This window comes from Sorex fumeus, unplaced genomic scaffold (assembly GCF_029834395.1).
Source record: "Sorex fumeus unplaced genomic scaffold, SorFum_2.1 ptg000038l, whole genome shotgun sequence".
Classification (NCBI taxonomy): domain Eukaryota; kingdom Metazoa; phylum Chordata; class Mammalia; order Eulipotyphla; family Soricidae; genus Sorex; species Sorex fumeus.
Window position 1 is genome coordinate 6,530,857 of NW_026606095.1, and position 17,062 is coordinate 6,547,918.

Consider the following 17,062-nt stretch of genomic DNA (forward strand, 5'->3'; position numbering starts at 1 on the left):
GATAATGAAACAAAAATATCTGTAGTAAAATTTTTAAAAAATGCTTAAATTAGTTAGAAGTGTATTCTCTCTGTATATATCATGTTCTATATATTCCTATATGCTAATCTCTATAAACCAGTGGTAAAATGTAATAGGAGTGAATACCTAGCTAATAAGAAGCAAACAAGTAAGCTTACCTATAAATGTGTCAACATAATGTGTATAAAGCACATCAGTATTTAATATTAGTATTTAGTAATACTAAATACTAATATTAGTATTTAGTAGTACTAAATACTAATATTAAATACTAGTATTTAATATTAGGTGCAAAGTTACAGAGTAACTTCTTCCACTAAAATATGTTTTCCCCCCTTAAATTTGATCTCTATATATCAGGTTTTCTTAGAACAAAGTATCCTGTGACCCTTGAGATATGAAATTTGAGGGAAATACTTTTGAGTTACTTCAACTAAGAATTTGTAAAAGGATTTTTTAATATCAGTACCCTCCTTTTAAATTTTTAACAATTTTAGAAGTTTCTTTTCAATTCGGCCACTTTTATTTACTAGTCAGTATGCAGAAAAAATGTTTCTTGATTACTGAACCTATAAGATCCAAGGAGGCCATTTGTAATACAAGGCCAAAAAGGCTTCTTTGGGGGAACTCGAGTTTTAAATTTCCTAGACTAACACACAAAACACTCCTGTAAAATCACTTTTCCTTGATAACTGCAAGTGCAATTACTAATTTATTAATAATTATTAATTATTGATAATAGCAAAGTTAATTGCTAATTGCAGATTCAGGAAAGGAAAACTTTTAGTACTAAATTTCCTATTCTTATAAAGATTTGTTTACTCTTTTATATACAGCATCATGTGTTTGCAACATTTTCTCTCTCCTAGGCTGAAAGCAGTATTTTTAACTGCTGGTTTACAGGGGTCAGAAAGCTGGATGACTATAGGTTCAGAATATTGATAATTTTCACCAGCATCTAAGAACAAGTACCTTATAAATGTGACTTGGCACAAGTAAAACTATTAAAATTGCTGACTTAACACTACCAGTCATGTTTTACTACTTTACTTAGTAAAAATGACTCCCAAGCTAGAAATGTCATTTGGACATTCTGAGTTATGCTATATAAAGGCATCATTTCAAGGAGCAATGACCCAAATGGTAGCTTACTTGTAAGTACGGGCTACATATTTCCTATCGAAGAAAACTGAAAGCCAGAGAATTACTCCCATGTCCATGAAATTCATGTTAGTAAAATAGTATAAACTTCAAAATATTATAATATATTGGACATGAAGAACAAATAAATAATGAGAATACAAAAATCCACTTTCTCCCCTTTTTTTCAAGATGACAATATTTTCTCTACCTTGGCAGCTGTTTAAGATTTTTATTTTATTTCACTCTTTTTTTTTTTTTGAGCCACACTCAGTAGTACTAGGAGGTTATGCTCAGGGGACCATGAAGTGCTAGAGAGAGAACCAGAATCAGCTGAATACAAGGCAAGTGACTTAACTCCTGTAGTATCTCTCCTGCCCTTGTGATTTTTTAGGAGAATCTAGAGCTAAGAGTTTTCTGTACCCAGGAAGCATCTCTGAGAACAGAAAAATCATCCGATCTACTAGAGAAGCAAATTTTATGACTAGATTGTCAGAGGCAGCTTTGTCGCACATGGCAGCCCTAATTAAAGAGGTTCAAACCCAGAAAAGAATGGGGAGGAGGCAGGAGCTTAAGAGTGAATCCTTATGATCTTGGGAGTAGCACAATTTTTCCGTGGTGTCTGGTGGTGTTACAGCAGAGTCTGTAGCCACATGTGTTCTTACATGTCCGGGGAATGAGTGTGTGTGTGTGTGTGTGTGTGTGTGTGTGTGTGTGTGTGTGTGCCTGTTGTGGCGGGGAGAAGGGGTTAGAGCCCAGGAGTTTGACAGTTGTCATGGCAAAGTTAATCCATGACCCAGCAACCGTCACATTCAGACAAGAAATCCGGACACTGGAAGCTCAGTTGTTTCTATGTTCTGTATTTAATTTCTATTCCTAGTTTTCCTCAAATCTTTTCTTTTCTTTTTTTTTTTAAATGAAAAAGTTCTATCTTTAGGGGGTGAGAAATACTCAGACCGGTCTAGAGGCCACTGTTTGAAAGAGCTACTATTGATCTCCCCAAATCCTACTGTGGCAGGAAAGAGCTCGAGAAAGAAAAGAGAGCAGAGTGCAGGATTCCTGCTTAGGGCAGAAGAGTGTGCTCCTGGGCAAATGCTGCAATCTGGTGACATTAGGGGGAAAAAACATGCCTTTCTTTATAGTACCGAAAGGATGGAGCCCTGCAATTCAGAGGGTCTGGCTAACTCTACTTCCTGACCTTCCTCCCATTACTCTCCAAACATGATCAAAGTGGTGAATTTCTGTAATGCTGGGTTACATTTAAAGCACAATGCAGCGAGCTCTGGCTTCCTTTCTTCTCCCAGGAGGTGAACTCTTAGATCAGGTTCCTCAACTTGCCAGTAAAGGTGGAGTCCCCAAACAGCAAGGTCTGAACGTTGCCGAGAAGCACTAGTCTAAGAGACGTTTGCAGGGGTGGGAGCTCAATTTGATGGGTGAGTTACTGTCAGCCAGGTTTGAGTCGATCAGCATCAACACTGTTACTGGAAAACCTCCTACACTTTTCTTGACTACAGATACTTTTTACTCACGCAGCTTATGGATCCTAGAATCAGTGTAAAACTGACTTATTTAGTCCTCAGACCCCTTTCTCTTAACCTTCCGCTTCCCGTACAGACTGAGACAGGCCAGTTGGACACACCAATGAAGCAGTTTAGTCTTTCTTGGTTTGCCAGATTACTTATCAGCTACTCTGGCCTCATGGCCAAAATAGATTACTTGAAAAATCTTAAAACAGGACGCATGGGTTTTCTTGCATGCGGCCAACCCGGGTTTGATTCCCAGCATCCCATATGGTCCCCCAAGTACCACCAGGAGTATTTCCTGAGTGCAGAGCCAGGAATAACCCCTGTGCACTGACAGACGTGACCCAAACAAGCAAAGCAAAAAATAATAATAATAATAATAATAAGCTTAAAAGAAAAAAAATGAAAAGCTCTGATTGGTATATTGTCCATTCCCAAAATGACCTTATGTAACTGAGTGGTTTGTTGGAGGGGGGAAAAAGATTCACTTAAGCGTAAACAGAAATCAAAGCAATAGCACAGCGGTAGGGCATTTGCCTTGTGTGCAGCCGGCCGGCCTAGCCAGGTTTGATTCCTCCGCCCCTCTTGGAGATCCTGGCAATTACCGAGTCTCACCCACACGGCAAAGCCTGGCAAGCTACCTGTGACATATTCGATATGCCAAACACAGTAACAAGTCTCACAAAAGAGACGTTACTGGGCCCACTCAAGCAACTCGATGAACAACGGGAGGACCGTGCTACAGAAATCAAAGGAATTATGGTTGAAACTATTAGCATTATAGTAATATCTCTAGTAGTAACTCAATATAAATATCATGATTCTTTGCTGCCAGTAACAGGATTTGGTTGCCAAGTCTGAGATTATATCCTTCTGGGGAGAAATGTGGAGTTGGAGAGAGAATTCCTGATTTTCTTCCTTCACTATTTTGTGGATAGGAAAATATTTCAAAGTACCCAGAATGCAGAATGAAGACAATATGTTTTCAGAAGTCCAATTTATTGCCACCAAATTAGAAACACACTTAATTGAGACTTCTTCTGTTAGAACAATCAGAACCATCTACTGAAAAAAATGAGTGAGAATTTCACAGGATATGTGCCAGTTCCTTGCTAAAATTCAACCTCTTAATACTTCAAGAGGAAATGTGATTGAAATGCTCTCATATTTAACCTTTAACAAAAAGATATTCAAACATTCATGGGAGCTTAATTATCAGCTAATGTTAACGCTTAGGTGAGAGTCACTGCTATGTTCTGAATGTTTGAGACCCTCAAACCCATAGCTTGAAAACGGACATTCAGTGTTTAGACATCAGCAGATGAGGCCTCTGGGTGGTGGTGAGGTTCTGAAGGTTGAGGATTCTGAAATGGGTTTATGGCTTCTAAGAGACTGAAGGAAGTTCCTTCAGTCGGCTTGACTGCTCTTGTTACTGCTTGAAGCTGTTTATGATGTGAGTCATCACCAGACCCCAAATCCTTTTTCTATTTTATTTTTTTGCTTTTTGGGTGATGCACTGGGGTTACTCCTGGCTCTATATTCAGGAATTTCTCCTGGCGGTACTTAGGGGACCATATAGGATGCTGGGGATTGAACCCGGGTCGGCCGTGTGCAAGGCAAACACCCTTCCGGCTGTACTATTGCTCCAGCCCCCATACCCCAAATCTTTCCATGCCTTCATCTTGTATTTTATTCACAGCTTCCCCTTCCAGGGGAGAAAAATCTGTGGCTCATAAGTGACTCCATTTACTGGATTAGTTTTCTTTTATCGGCAGCCCAAAGACAGCACCATATTCAAAGCATGTGCTCTGCTTCTTGTCTCAGTCTGAGTAAAACTCTTGGAAATTTAAGGCGCCCATCGTACACTTAAGACCCTTCTGCCTTAAACAGGCTCTATAGGAGAGGAGACCAGCTAGGTGACGGTGATGAAACTCTTATCCTATTGAAATATTTCAGGCTTTCAATTCACAAATTCCTTTCCTACCACCTACTACCATTCGGCATCAGCCACAATGAGGGGCCAGGCTCTTTCCATCACTCCTGGGACAGAGGCACAAGGCAATTTCTGGTCAAACACATCATCACTTCAGCTTCCCTGTAGGTAGGGCCTCAGGACAGGTACCTGTAAACCCTCTCCTGAAGTCCTTGGACCAGATGTGCTTGAAAATCAAAAACTTTTTTTCAGCTATGATATCCACAACACACATGACCCAAAACGTCCAGCATCTTACAACCAAGTATACTCGGTTAAATATAATATTCCTGCCCTGAGATGGATGGATTTCCACAATAAAGGGCCTCATGTCAGGATAAGGCTTGTTAGCAACTAAGTTAGGGTGCTGATTTAGTAAAAAAGACACTTCAGAGTGTCGGGCATTTTAGATGATAAAATTGAGAATAAGGAAGGTTTCCTATTAGCTTCTCTTGGGCTTTCCTACTGCTCTTTAGAAGTAGGGGGGGGGGACCCTCCAGATGGTGAATAAGCTAAGGGGGCCTGGCTCTCCCAGGGATCCTTCAGACATGGAATTGGACTCCACCGAACAGAGAGACGACGAATGGACTGTTCTTGTTTCTGGACTTCTATCTTGAGTGCTTGACACCGTCTGGGCCCCTGAGTGAGTCTGAACCGGTGCCGTTGCCAAGGAGCTGCATTCTGCAGGGAAAGCGCCCAGAAGCGGGCAGACCTCACTGCTCTGAGACTCCCGGAAACATTCCCAGACTAGAATAAAAACCTCAGCAAGGCAAGTGCGGCAGAGCCAACTGGCAGACTTAACTCTGTGACTCCATAATAAAGTAATTATACACTTCGATCTTTTTTATAAAAAAAAATATGGAAACCTCCCCATTTTTTTTTTTAAAATGTTGCCTCTTTCCTGAACACAGTGGGAGAATGCTAAGCCCTAACTATGCTGTTGGCATGCTCAAGGTGGGCAGCTCACATTCTAGGCTTTGGTGCTGGGGAACCAATGAGATGGCCGGGGTGGGACAGAGACCCTGAGATGAGGGACTGTCCCCAGTGAAGGAGAGAGAGAGAGAAAGGCTTACTTGGCTTCCAGGGCCAGTGCGATGATGCCCGCAGCCATGGGTGCGGAGGCGGACGTGCCTGTGTGATTGTCCGTGCATCGCTGCCGCAGGTCTGTGGTGATCTAGAAGACAGAAGTAGAGAAAGGAGGTCTTTGAGGTCGATTGGCATCACAGGCAAGTAGAAAGGAAAATACTCCTCGAAGGGGAATGGTGTAGTATGAAACCACTGAAAATTCTACCACCCTTCGTGCCAGTGACACCGTCCCATGCGGAGGGTGACCTGCATCCACCAACAGTGGGAAGGGAAGAGCCTGGAGACCGGATGCCACCTCTGCTCAAACAGGGTGGGCGGGACACTCTGGCCTGAAACATGGGGCTGTTCATTTCCAATTGTCATTGTCACAGTGGTTCCTTCTCTACTGTAACTGCTCTCTCCCTCCACCACTCGAGGCAAGTTTCCAACCGTGGGCAACTCCCTTTGCTCTTGTTTCTATTGCCCTTGTATTGCAAGCTGTAATGCCAAAAGGAAAGTGAGGGAAAAAAAGTGAGGGGGGAGGAGGGAGGAAGGGAGGGAGAGAGGGAGGGAGGGAGGGGAGAGAGAGGTGGGAGAGAGGTGGGAGAAGGGGAAAAAGAGAGAGGAGAGAGAGAAGTGGGGGGAGAGAGAGGTGGGAGAGATAGAGAGAGAGAGGTGGGAGAGAGAGAGAGAGACAGAGAGAGAGAGAAGTGCCTGCCATAGACAAGGGCTGGTGTGATGGGGTATGGTGGGAGGGAAACTGGGGACATTGGCGGCCGGAAATGTGCCACTGGTGAAGGGATGGGTGCTGGAACATTGTATGACTGAAACCCAATCATGAACAACTTTTGTAACTGTGTATTTCATGGTGATTCAATAAATAAATAAAATTTAAAAAAAAAGCGAAGAAAAAGCCAAACAACCCTCCTTCCCCCAAAAAACACCATGAGGGTGTGTCACTGTTCCACCTACTGCCTTGCTACCTCCCATAAGTCCAAGCTCAAGTTCAAAGGGAAGTTCTTTTTCCATCCCAATATTTTTCAAGAATCAAGTGTGTGGAATCTATAGCCAAAAACACAGAGCCCGATGATGAGAGGCTGAAGCTTGGTCAGTCCCTGACCTGCTATCTCAGGCGAGCTGCCAGGCTTCAGCAAAAACTGGGCTTGGCCGCAGGAAGAAGACAGGCCCCTCCACTCGCCTGCAGAACTCACAGACATGCTGCAAGCAGAGACCAGACTTCCTCAGAGACAGAAGGCAAACACTGACAACCAGGCTCAACCCAGAGGGTTGGATAAGAAAATATTGCGCCAAGAGCACGAATGTCTATTCTAGGAGATTAGCCTTTCTCCATTTCCTACAAAGCCAAACGTGAGAATTAATCTTTTTTTTTCCCTCCCCCTTTTGGCTTAAATTCAGTTTGCATCATCTGTAGCTGAATAGCGTTTCCTTCAGCAAGGGCAGAATTTCTCAACCTTTGTTCCATGGGCATGTCACCAAGCGGGGGTGGGTGGGGGGTTGAAATTAGATCCTGATTCTCTTTATGAGGAGAAATTAAACATTCTGAGCAAAGGTTTTGCAAGCAATTGCATTCATATTTACACATGTAAAAATACATTTTCTTTCTATGGAGCTGGGGATCAAACCAAGACCTCACAAATGCAAGGCATGTGCTTTACCACTGAACTACATCCCCGGTTCCCAAACCACTGAAATATCTCAACTCTTCTGTACAAGCATCAACGTTGTCTCCAGCAGCAAAATCACTGCTGCTGCCTGCTCATAGGTTCTCACTGCAGTTTCTGCAAGACTGGTCAAGCTTTCTTCGATCGTAAGAATATCACCCACATTTTATGGGCTGAAGCGATAGCACAGCAGGTAGGGTGTTTGTCTTGCACGCAGCTGACCCGGATTTGATTCCCAGCATCCCATGTGGTCCCCCAAGCACCGCCAGGAGTGCTTTTGAGTGCAAGAGCCAAAAGTAACACCCGTGCATCGCTGGGTGTGACCCAAAAAGCAAAAGCAAAAAAAAAGAATATCGCCTACATTTTATAGAGAAGACAACGAAGGTCAGCAGAAAAGAATGAAGAGGTGCAGAAAGCTAGAAACTAAGCTTTGAAGTACATCTCTGAGGGAGTGTGAAGAGGAGTTGATTTGGGAAGAACTTGGAACACAACTCTTTAGAAATGAGTCCTATTCCCTTGGTTGAACTCCTTAGCAAGGAAAAATAAAAGAGAGAAAATTTTATGGATCCAAGGTGCAAGTTCAATGGGCTGGGGCACAGGCTTTGCATGCAGGAGCCCCAGGATGAATTCTCAGGATCATGCCAATTCCTCAAGCCTGGCCAAGTGTCTCTACAGCAAGGTTGAGTATCCCCTCCACTGCAAAAATCACAGGAGGATGTCTGAGAGGGCTCTCCCCTACAGAGCACAGGAGGATGTCTGAGAGGGCTCTTCTCTGCAGAATCACTGGAGGATGTCTGAGAGGGCTCTCCACTGCAGAATCACAGGAGGATGTCTGAGAGGACTCTTGGACTATTGTGTATGGCTCTGGACTATCATTCTTGTTGACTTGTTTCACACTAGGTTATCTATTTTCATGGTCTTTCCTCCTTTTGGCAACTCTAATGTTAGTGTTACCTGATTATCCACAATAGACAGGTACTGAGAATGAATCCAAATGCACAGAACTACTAAGATCTGGTTGTAGGAGATGACAAGCAATGGGCTGTTTTCCTGAATATGGTGCAGAAGTTCTGATTGTGTGTTTGGCAAACAGGCAATGTGCTTCTACACTGAGAAACTTTCTGGGGAATGGAGAAAGTTCTCAGTAAGCTAAACACAAGCTGGAGACCTGGGTTCAATCCTCAGCTCCTCATGCTTCCCAAAGCACTGCTAAGAGCAACCCACAAGCACAGAATGAGGAATAGCACCTGGGTACCACCAAGTATGGCCCCCAAGCAAAATAAAATAAAATCAACAAGAAAGAAACTTTCTGGAGTTTTCAATTGTTAACTCAAAAACAGTATTTCTTTTTTAAAAATTTTTAATAGTGAGACATCATGAGGTATAGTTGCAGACTTACACATTTTTGTGCTTGGGTTTCAATTATACAATGATCAAATACCCATCCCTCCACCAGTGCCCATTTCCCACCACCACGGTTCCCAGTATCCCAAGTATGGCCCCGAAGCAAAATAAAATAAAATCAACAAGAAAGAAACTTTCTGCAGTTTTCAATTGTTAACTCAAAAAGAGTATTTCTTTTTAAATGAGGATCAAAACATGCAATGCTAATTCGCTCCCAGAACAACCTTTAACTGCATGGTATTGCAACCATATAGCCACTTCTGATCAAATTGTGTCTAGAACTTTGTGACTGAAAAATCTATCCATTAAAAAATTCCCAGGGTCCTGGGAACCTCCATTCTATTTTCAGCATCTACTGGTTTGACCACAAGAGATACATCAGGTAGGGTTTATCTGACTAGCTGATTTTACTTAGAATGATGTGTCCAGCTCATCCATGTTACAGCATCTGGCCAGATCTCCTTTCTTTTAAGGTTGCATAGTATTCCACTGTATGTACCTATCACAGGTTCTTGATTGTTCAGCCACACCAATAGATACTGTGGTTGTTTTCACCTCTTTGCTCCTGTGAATAATGCTGAAATAGAACTGATACGAATAACTTTCTGAAATGCTATCTGGAATTCTTTTTGGTACATACCCCAAAATGAGAAAGCTGAAACACTGAGAAGACATCTCTGTTTCTTTTCAAACTAGAGGTGAATGTGTAGCCTCATCCGCCAAAGCTCCAGACCCTGAGTCAAATGCACCAGCGCTGGGGAGCAGCATGGGTCCAGCACTCCAGACAGGCTGTTGTTGAGAGATGGCCTTGCCTACATTCTTCCTGTTTTACCTCACCCTCCTGGTAACTTCCCTTTGCCAGCTTTTATTTTTTCAATGACTTGTGCTGGCTTCATGATGTTTCATCATGTTTTCCCACTTGGCTCATTTTGCCGATTCTTCAGCTGCACCAGACACTTTCAATGCACAGAAACAAATCCAGGATAAACACTCCAAGTGTCGACAGAATTTCTGAGCCTAATAAATAACCACCTCCAGCCAACCTCAAATGCGAACAATAAAAAAATTTATGATGTCGCATTTGCAACAGGAATACTAGGAATACGCCCCATCCATATGTAGTTACCAGGTATAGACGCATATAATAGATGCTTCAATAAAAAGTTACTCAGTGGTTTTCCATATAAACATCAGTAAAGTGTTAAATACCATTAATGCAGGCAAGTCTGTGGAATTCCAAATCAGCATGGTGGTGCTTTTATTATTATTTCAACCACTTTCATGAAATGAAACTTGAGCAGTGAGTAGGGCTAGAGAGGGAGTACAGCTGGAAGGTGATGGAGGGGGGGAGGTTGAAAGGAACGGAGAGAAAAGTAACAAAAACATCCTCACTCCCTTCTCCTCCTGCCTTAAGTGGAAATTCCAGCTGGGTTACTTCAAAAAGTTACTGTCAGTGGTAGAGATATTTAGGTGTAAATTACCCAAGAGATCTAAAGCAGAGTTTTCATCATTAAGAGAAGCCAGGGAATCAGAATTTTTATGGCTGCCTTTAGAAAGGAAAAAATAAAAAAAAAAAAAGGACAAGACCACCAAAGAGCCTGCAATCTTGATGAAAAATGATGTTTCCCAAACTGAAGCCACATGGGGTAACCCCATTAATCACAATGCATGCAAACAAGATCTGACAGTGTAATTTCAAGGAAAAGTGGCAGTCAACAGTCCACCCACATCACGGGCCAGGAAGGCCAGCAACTCGATGTGAAAAATGAAAACACTGAAGTACTTTAATATGTCAGGTTCCCGTGGCGAGAGTGAATGTCTCGAATTTGGTTTCAATCCTGGTGGTGGATCTTGAGCCTCTCCAAATTCCTCACTCCCCTATCCAAATCAGAAACAGAATTATTTTTCTCCACGGAACTTTTTCAGATTGCTCAAGAAAATATCATTTCTGTCCATCAGAGTGAGAAAAACAGGAGATGACACTAGGCTCCAAGCCAGATCAAAGTTGTCCTGATCAGCAGATTAGATTTTCGGCCTGTTTTAGGATGAGTAGCAGATGGTTTCCTGGACTCCACAGAATGAGGGAAGCCATTTTTATTTGGTGCAAAGGGGTTGGCATCATTCAGGTTTGACCGAGAAAAGGTGATGGGAAGAACCATCACTTTTCCCCATTCTTAACTTTTATTACTCAACATTTCACATCTTGTTCCTAAAGGTGACTGGATCTTTTCCTTTAGCTTGTTGCTGAATATATCCAGGGAAGCTCAACTCAGGATGACTTTGACCATAAGTGATGAGCCTGTAGCACAACCCTTTCTGCCCTTATTATCCCGTCATCAGTTTTATTCTGAAGGTACCACATTGTCTCATGTCTAATAAAAAAAAAAAACTGAAGTTATTTTTGAAACATGGACTGACTCTACTGTTTGTTGGGTTGAATTTGTTTCTGGTGTCGATCTGGATTTGGATTAGAAATGTGCCAAGAAAGCTGTTTCAGACATAGCCATGGCAGTGAATGGCAGAAACAAATTCTTAAATTTGTTTCAGTGAAAATAGATGAAGCTCATTTATTAGGCTTCACAAAATAAAATGAAAGCAAAGGCCAATGAGGACTTCTTGTCTTCACCAAAGTCACAAAGACTGGCACAAAATTTTAGTCACAACTGAAAAATCCACACAAAACCCCATCTCCATGTTGGTAGGAGGCTCTATACATGTGAAGTACATATGTCAGGTCTGGCTTACAAATGTGAAGGTGCTTTCACTAAAGAAGAATTCCATCGTCTATCTTTTTTTTTTTTTTTTTTTTTTTTGCTTCTCCCTAATCAGCTCAGTGCTGGGTAAGGAAAAGAGTCAGAGTATTTATTTGCTATGATGAATTGCTAACATTAAGCTCTATTTTACTCGTATGTTCAACACTTTATAAGCGATCTCACTTCGTAAGAAGTACTTCAGGATCATTTCTTTATCTGCTTTTCAAAACCACCACACCTACACTTACAAGCAGCCAGCAAAAATTAAGTGTGTCTATGTCTACGTTCAACTTAGGAGCTAGAGTAGAGCTATTTCTAGTCTCATCATTTCCATTGCTGACACCAGCTGCATAGCTCCCCAAACACCACCACCTGTAAGTTGCAAGGCTGAAGCAAAGAGGAGCGTGTGTGTGTGTGTGTGTGTGTGTGTGTGTGGTGGGGGGGGGGGGGCTCACACAAGTTATACTGAAACCCACAGAAATTGAGCAAAGAAGTTGTTTTATTGGTTAACTGAGGCTGGGGATGCTTAGATATTCTAATTCTAACCTATCCAAGAACATGCAGTTACGGAAGAGCTGGTACATGGTAAAGTATCCCACCCTAAAATGCAGCAAAAGAACAGGCTGAGTTAGCTGAGGGCGCTCACTGGTGTGTGAGTAGTCCCAGGCCTCCACTGCGAGGGATGACAGAGTTGGCCTTGAGTCCAGCCCAGTCCATGCTAGAAAGACTGTCTGAGTCTCATGTCAGGCTGAAATCCAAATTACAACCTTCCAGAAACCAACTCTCCTTTGCTCTTTGAAATACTGTCAGGAGAATCGGTATCAAACATCCCAAGCAACCAAACACATCTGGATTTGCTCTCCTCTTACTGGTGAAAAACAAAGATGAAGAGAACTGAGTGAGGGCAACCCCACTGCAGAGGGAATGCCCGTGGACCATCAAAGGGCCAGTGAGGGGAGGGAGAAGAGCGAGCTGAAAGTTCCTGAGTAGAAGCCATGGAGCTTCTTGGGAACATCAGAGGAATGAGAGTCCCTGGGTAAGGAATTGCTAGCTCAGGAGTGATATGAGCTGGGCCAAACAGCGAGCCTGTTTTGAACACAAATAAATAAAATGCTATCAGGAGAGCAGCAGAGCAGAATCTCCAAATTATAGCTCATAGGACTGTACCAGGAGGAGGAAGGTGGGGGCCTATATTCCATTGAGACAAATTACTACAGGAAAAATAAAACAAAGGCTGAACTCATTCCACCAGAGAGAGATAATTTAATGAGGGGAGCCAGGCAGAGGAGAAGTGCGGTTTAGTTCTGAAATAGAACTTGGGAGACCGTTTCAGTGATAATGAAGGTTTATAGATAGAATCTTTAACAATAAGAGAGGTTAAACATACAACATCATCTTGTTGCTGCAGGCAATTTTTTATGTTCAAAACAGTCAATAATCTGTGCCTTTCCCCAACCTACAAGTAGAAATTTCTCTTTAAAGGAGCAGATACCAGCCCCCAAACAACTCCCACCCTTCTCCTCTACAAACAATGTGAAGTTTCCATCCTTCCTAATGTTTTGGAGTCATTTAGACAAGAATATTCAAGATGTATTAAGTTCAGGCTCTGGGAAGAAACTTCAAGTAGTTTGTATCCAGTGTGAGACGTGAAGGGGCAACTGGCTAGTATCCCAGTTATCCAGCACCTTACATGCTGTACTATTGCTCTAGTCCCCATTTTTTTTTGGCTTTTTGAGTCACACCTGGAAATGCACAGGGGTTACTCTTAACTTTGCGCTCAGGAATCATACCTGGTGGTGCTCAGGGGACCATAAGGGATGCTGGGAATCGAACCCGGGTCGGCCGCGTGCAAGGCAAACGCCCTACCCACTGTGCTATTGCTCCAGCCCCTCTAGTCCCCACTTTTAAGCCACTTGGAAAAGAAGCCAAAATGGGCAAGAAAACACCATTTTTCAGGTTCTACATGGTGTCCTCGAAAATATCTAAATCACGTCTGAAAATATCTGTATCATATCTGAAGCTTGAATGCAAAGACTTCAAGATGGACTTGGGGGCCCATCTGATGTTGACGGGATCCAGGCTCTACCGCTCACCCCATGAGTCTCTCTTTTGCAGCTTCATTTCTCTCATCTGTAAGGCAGGGGGCAGGCTTTTGTTCCACCTAAGGCTTAGAGCAGCATTTCTCAACTGGGGAGGGGCACAGAGCCATATGTGGACCCTATAATACTCCCAGAGGGCTACAGGTGCAAATCCCATGAATGGGTCATGGGGTGAGACTAGGGGACCAACCAGTAGGAGGTGGGTAGGGGGTGGCACAGGGATGAAACCAGGTGGAAATGGGTTAAGAGTCAGACAAAGTCTAAGAAATACTGGTCTATTGGCCAGAGCAGTAATATAGCAGATAGGGCATTTACCTTCCAAACAGCTGACCTGGGTTCAATCCCTGCATCCCATATGGTCTCCCAAGCACTGCCAGGAGTAATTCCTAAGTGCAGAGCCAAGAGTAACCCCTGAACATCACCAGCTGTGACCCAAAAAAGCCAAAAAATAAAATACAGGTCTAGAAGATACTATGCATTTGGTGTGAAGGGTGCAAGATTAAGATGGGTATTAGCAGGGTTAAAAACATTAGACCTAGACATGTTCAGGTAGCTATATATTACATCTCCAACAGGGAACAAGATGCATATGAAATAATTAAAGATGATTTTATAATTCTGCTTTATAACAATGATGACATTGCACCCAATTTCTATTTAGCTTCTTGTAGTGCTTCTACAGTGGGACTGTTGCCATTTTGTAGGTTTCATTTGCGATAACAAGTGACACAGCTATCACTGATCCTGATCTACTAAAGCATGAATGGAAACCCAAGGGCCACACCTGGATTAAGTCACAGCAAGCAACCAAGTGACAGAGACCTGGCTGTTCTGAAATCCACAGCAGGGTTTTCCTGTCTGAGTCTCACAAAATGATTCAGTGAAGAACAAATAAATTTTATTTCACAGAAACATTTTCTCAGAAGCAAAGAACTCTTTCGTTTCTCTCAGTCCACAATCTGGTCAGCCTCCAGCCTCACTCACAGCACAAAGGTGTTCTACGAACGAGGAATGAAGACTGCTCGCTGTTGGAGAAGCTGCACCTGACAAGAGGAAACACCCTCGGGAAGAGAACTCTGGTTCAAAGGGAGACAACTGTCATTCTGGTACTTAGTCCCAGCTGTCACCAACAGGATGTGGGAATCTCTGAGGAGCAGAGGCATTTGGCCCCAGAAGCCATTCAGGACTGTTTGTTATTCTGACATGGAGAGGGAGTAGGGGTCAGATGGACCATAAAGGCTGATGTTGCTGCCAAATTTAATCCTGTTCAAACTCTTAACATTTCATGGTCAAAGTGCCTCTCTTGCTCGGGTGGGTGGAAAAGATCATATAATCATTTACAGAGTGGGAAGACGGAGGTATAAGAAATGTCTCTGTTTATAAGAGCTGGAAAACTGAGCAGCCTTTTCTCCCTGAATGCTGATGGGAAGGCTGACGGAGGGAGAGACTGTGCCAACTCCGTGCTGAGTGGCTCATGTGCCAGTCAATACTCCACGGCCTCACCTCAGAAGCATCTTATCTGCAGCAGGACCAGCAAGGCTGATGCTCTGGTCTCCTCCTTGTCATGGAGTAAATCCAAGAAGGGCCTTCCTTAGCCCCAAACAGTCTGTCTACTGCTAGAGATTACAACTGGAAACAGCTACGCATGTGGCTATGAAATGAAGAGAGAGGGTGAGACAAAAAGTGGAAATGAACATAAGTCAGATAGATAAAGTGAGTCAGAAAATTTTGCTCAGAAGCAGCAATGAGGAAAAAGTACAGCTAATGCCCGGATCTCTGCTCTTAAGACCTGTCTCGCATCAGCGAACGGTTCCACGTCTACTTCACTTTGGCTTGCTGAGTTTTGTTTATGCACAAATGATAGACATGGTTAAACGAGGTTTCATGTGTACACATGATGTCAGTTGATGTGGAGGAATTAGGGAAAGAAGGAGCAGATGGAACACGAGTATGGACTGGCAGCTGCTACAGAGATGAGACTGCTCAGTGGCTAAGCAAGGATCATCTGCAAAATGCAAACAAACTAAGGAAATGCAAACCAAGTAAACAAACTAAGAAAAGTAGCTAGAAATCAAACCTGAAAATCACTCCTAACTAGGAGTCAAGAGGAGCCAGGTGGACGTGGAGAAAGGATCATATGAAGGAAGTGGTGTTTTGGCTTTGTGGTCCCACCTCTTCGAGAAAATCAGAGACCATACCAGCAGGATGATCTAAGCCTGTGTGAATCAACAAAACCTGAAAGCAGAGTCTGAGCTATATCTAAAAAAATATCTGGCAAAGCACTCAATTCCATTTTAGAAAGCTCAGTTCTTGGACAACTTATAAAAACATGATCAGATCCAAAGCAATGTGCTAAGGTATTTGAAAGCTTTTAGGATCAGCACTCCAGAGCTGGATACCCCTAAAGTCAGACATTTTCTGAGACCTGTAGGTCAAAGCAGTGTGCACAACCCTGTTATCATTTAAAAAATGTAATTTAGTTTGCTTTTGGGGACACTCCTGGTGGTACTCAGGGCTCTGTGCTCAGGGGTCACTCCTGGAGGAATTTGTGGTTCATAAGGGATGCCAAGGATCTAACTTGGGCGAGCTATATGCAAGGCAAGCACCAAACCTGTTGTGCCGTCTCTCTGGCTCCCGTTCATCATTTTCTTATTTGCAGAAAGCCTGGGGCACATTAAGATGCAGATGTCACAGGACTTCTGTGAGGCTTCTTCAGGTAAACTCTGTGCTACAGTCTTAGAAAAGCACCTCTTGAATACGTTCAGTTTACTTTCAGTAAGTACAGATAATATGGAGATGAGCTTTTCTTTACACAGTTTTCTTCTTTTACACTGAATTCCCTGGATTTGTGAGTTAAAACACTGAACCTAAGTTTCAAAGGCAGACAGGGCACTGTGAGGAGAATCAGAGCTCAATTCTAGTCTCCGCAGAAATTCACAGAGTGAACTCACAAACAAGCCATTAATTTGTGGTCAACAAAACTAAAGATTAATAATGTTGAAGAGCAAACTAACTGCTGGAATTTAACAGTATGGACGTTCAATGAATTGGTAACTGGACGCTGAAATTTATAAATATTTGCATCGAGTAATTAGTCAATACGATCTACTCTTTCTGGATATTACTTATACATACAAATTCCTGGTTAAAGATGTGGAAATAATGACAGATGTGCAGATATCACTTACTATTTTCTTATCATAGGACTCTCCACTGCTGTAAGTTGTGGCCAGTGTAGACGAACACTCTTCTAGGTACCAGGGCTTCTTCCCACTTTCGGCTGTGCTGCTGATGGAGATGGTATAGATGCTGTTGGTGTAGCCGTCACAAGAGCAGTGGTCTTTGCTCCTTCCGCCATTTCCAGATGCCCAGACAAAAACAGAACCAAGGCCTCTCCGCCCCT

General features: G+C 42.8%; 1 protein-coding gene across 1 annotated transcript in view; it reads right to left on the reverse strand.

The window, feature by feature from the left end:
* PCSK5 (proprotein convertase subtilisin/kexin type 5) overlaps window positions 1–17,062 on the reverse strand; it is a 482,296-nt gene that overhangs the window by 253,133 nt on the left and 212,101 nt on the right. Inside the window, exons 8-9 of the mRNA XM_056118773.1 lie at window positions 16,848–17,060; window positions 5,730–5,830 (exon numbers count right to left, since the gene is read on the reverse strand). Of these exons, the coding sequence (XP_055974748.1) occupies window positions 5,730–5,830; window positions 16,848–17,060 (314 nt within the window). The remainder of the gene's footprint in view (window positions 1–5,729; window positions 5,831–16,847; window positions 17,061–17,062) is intronic.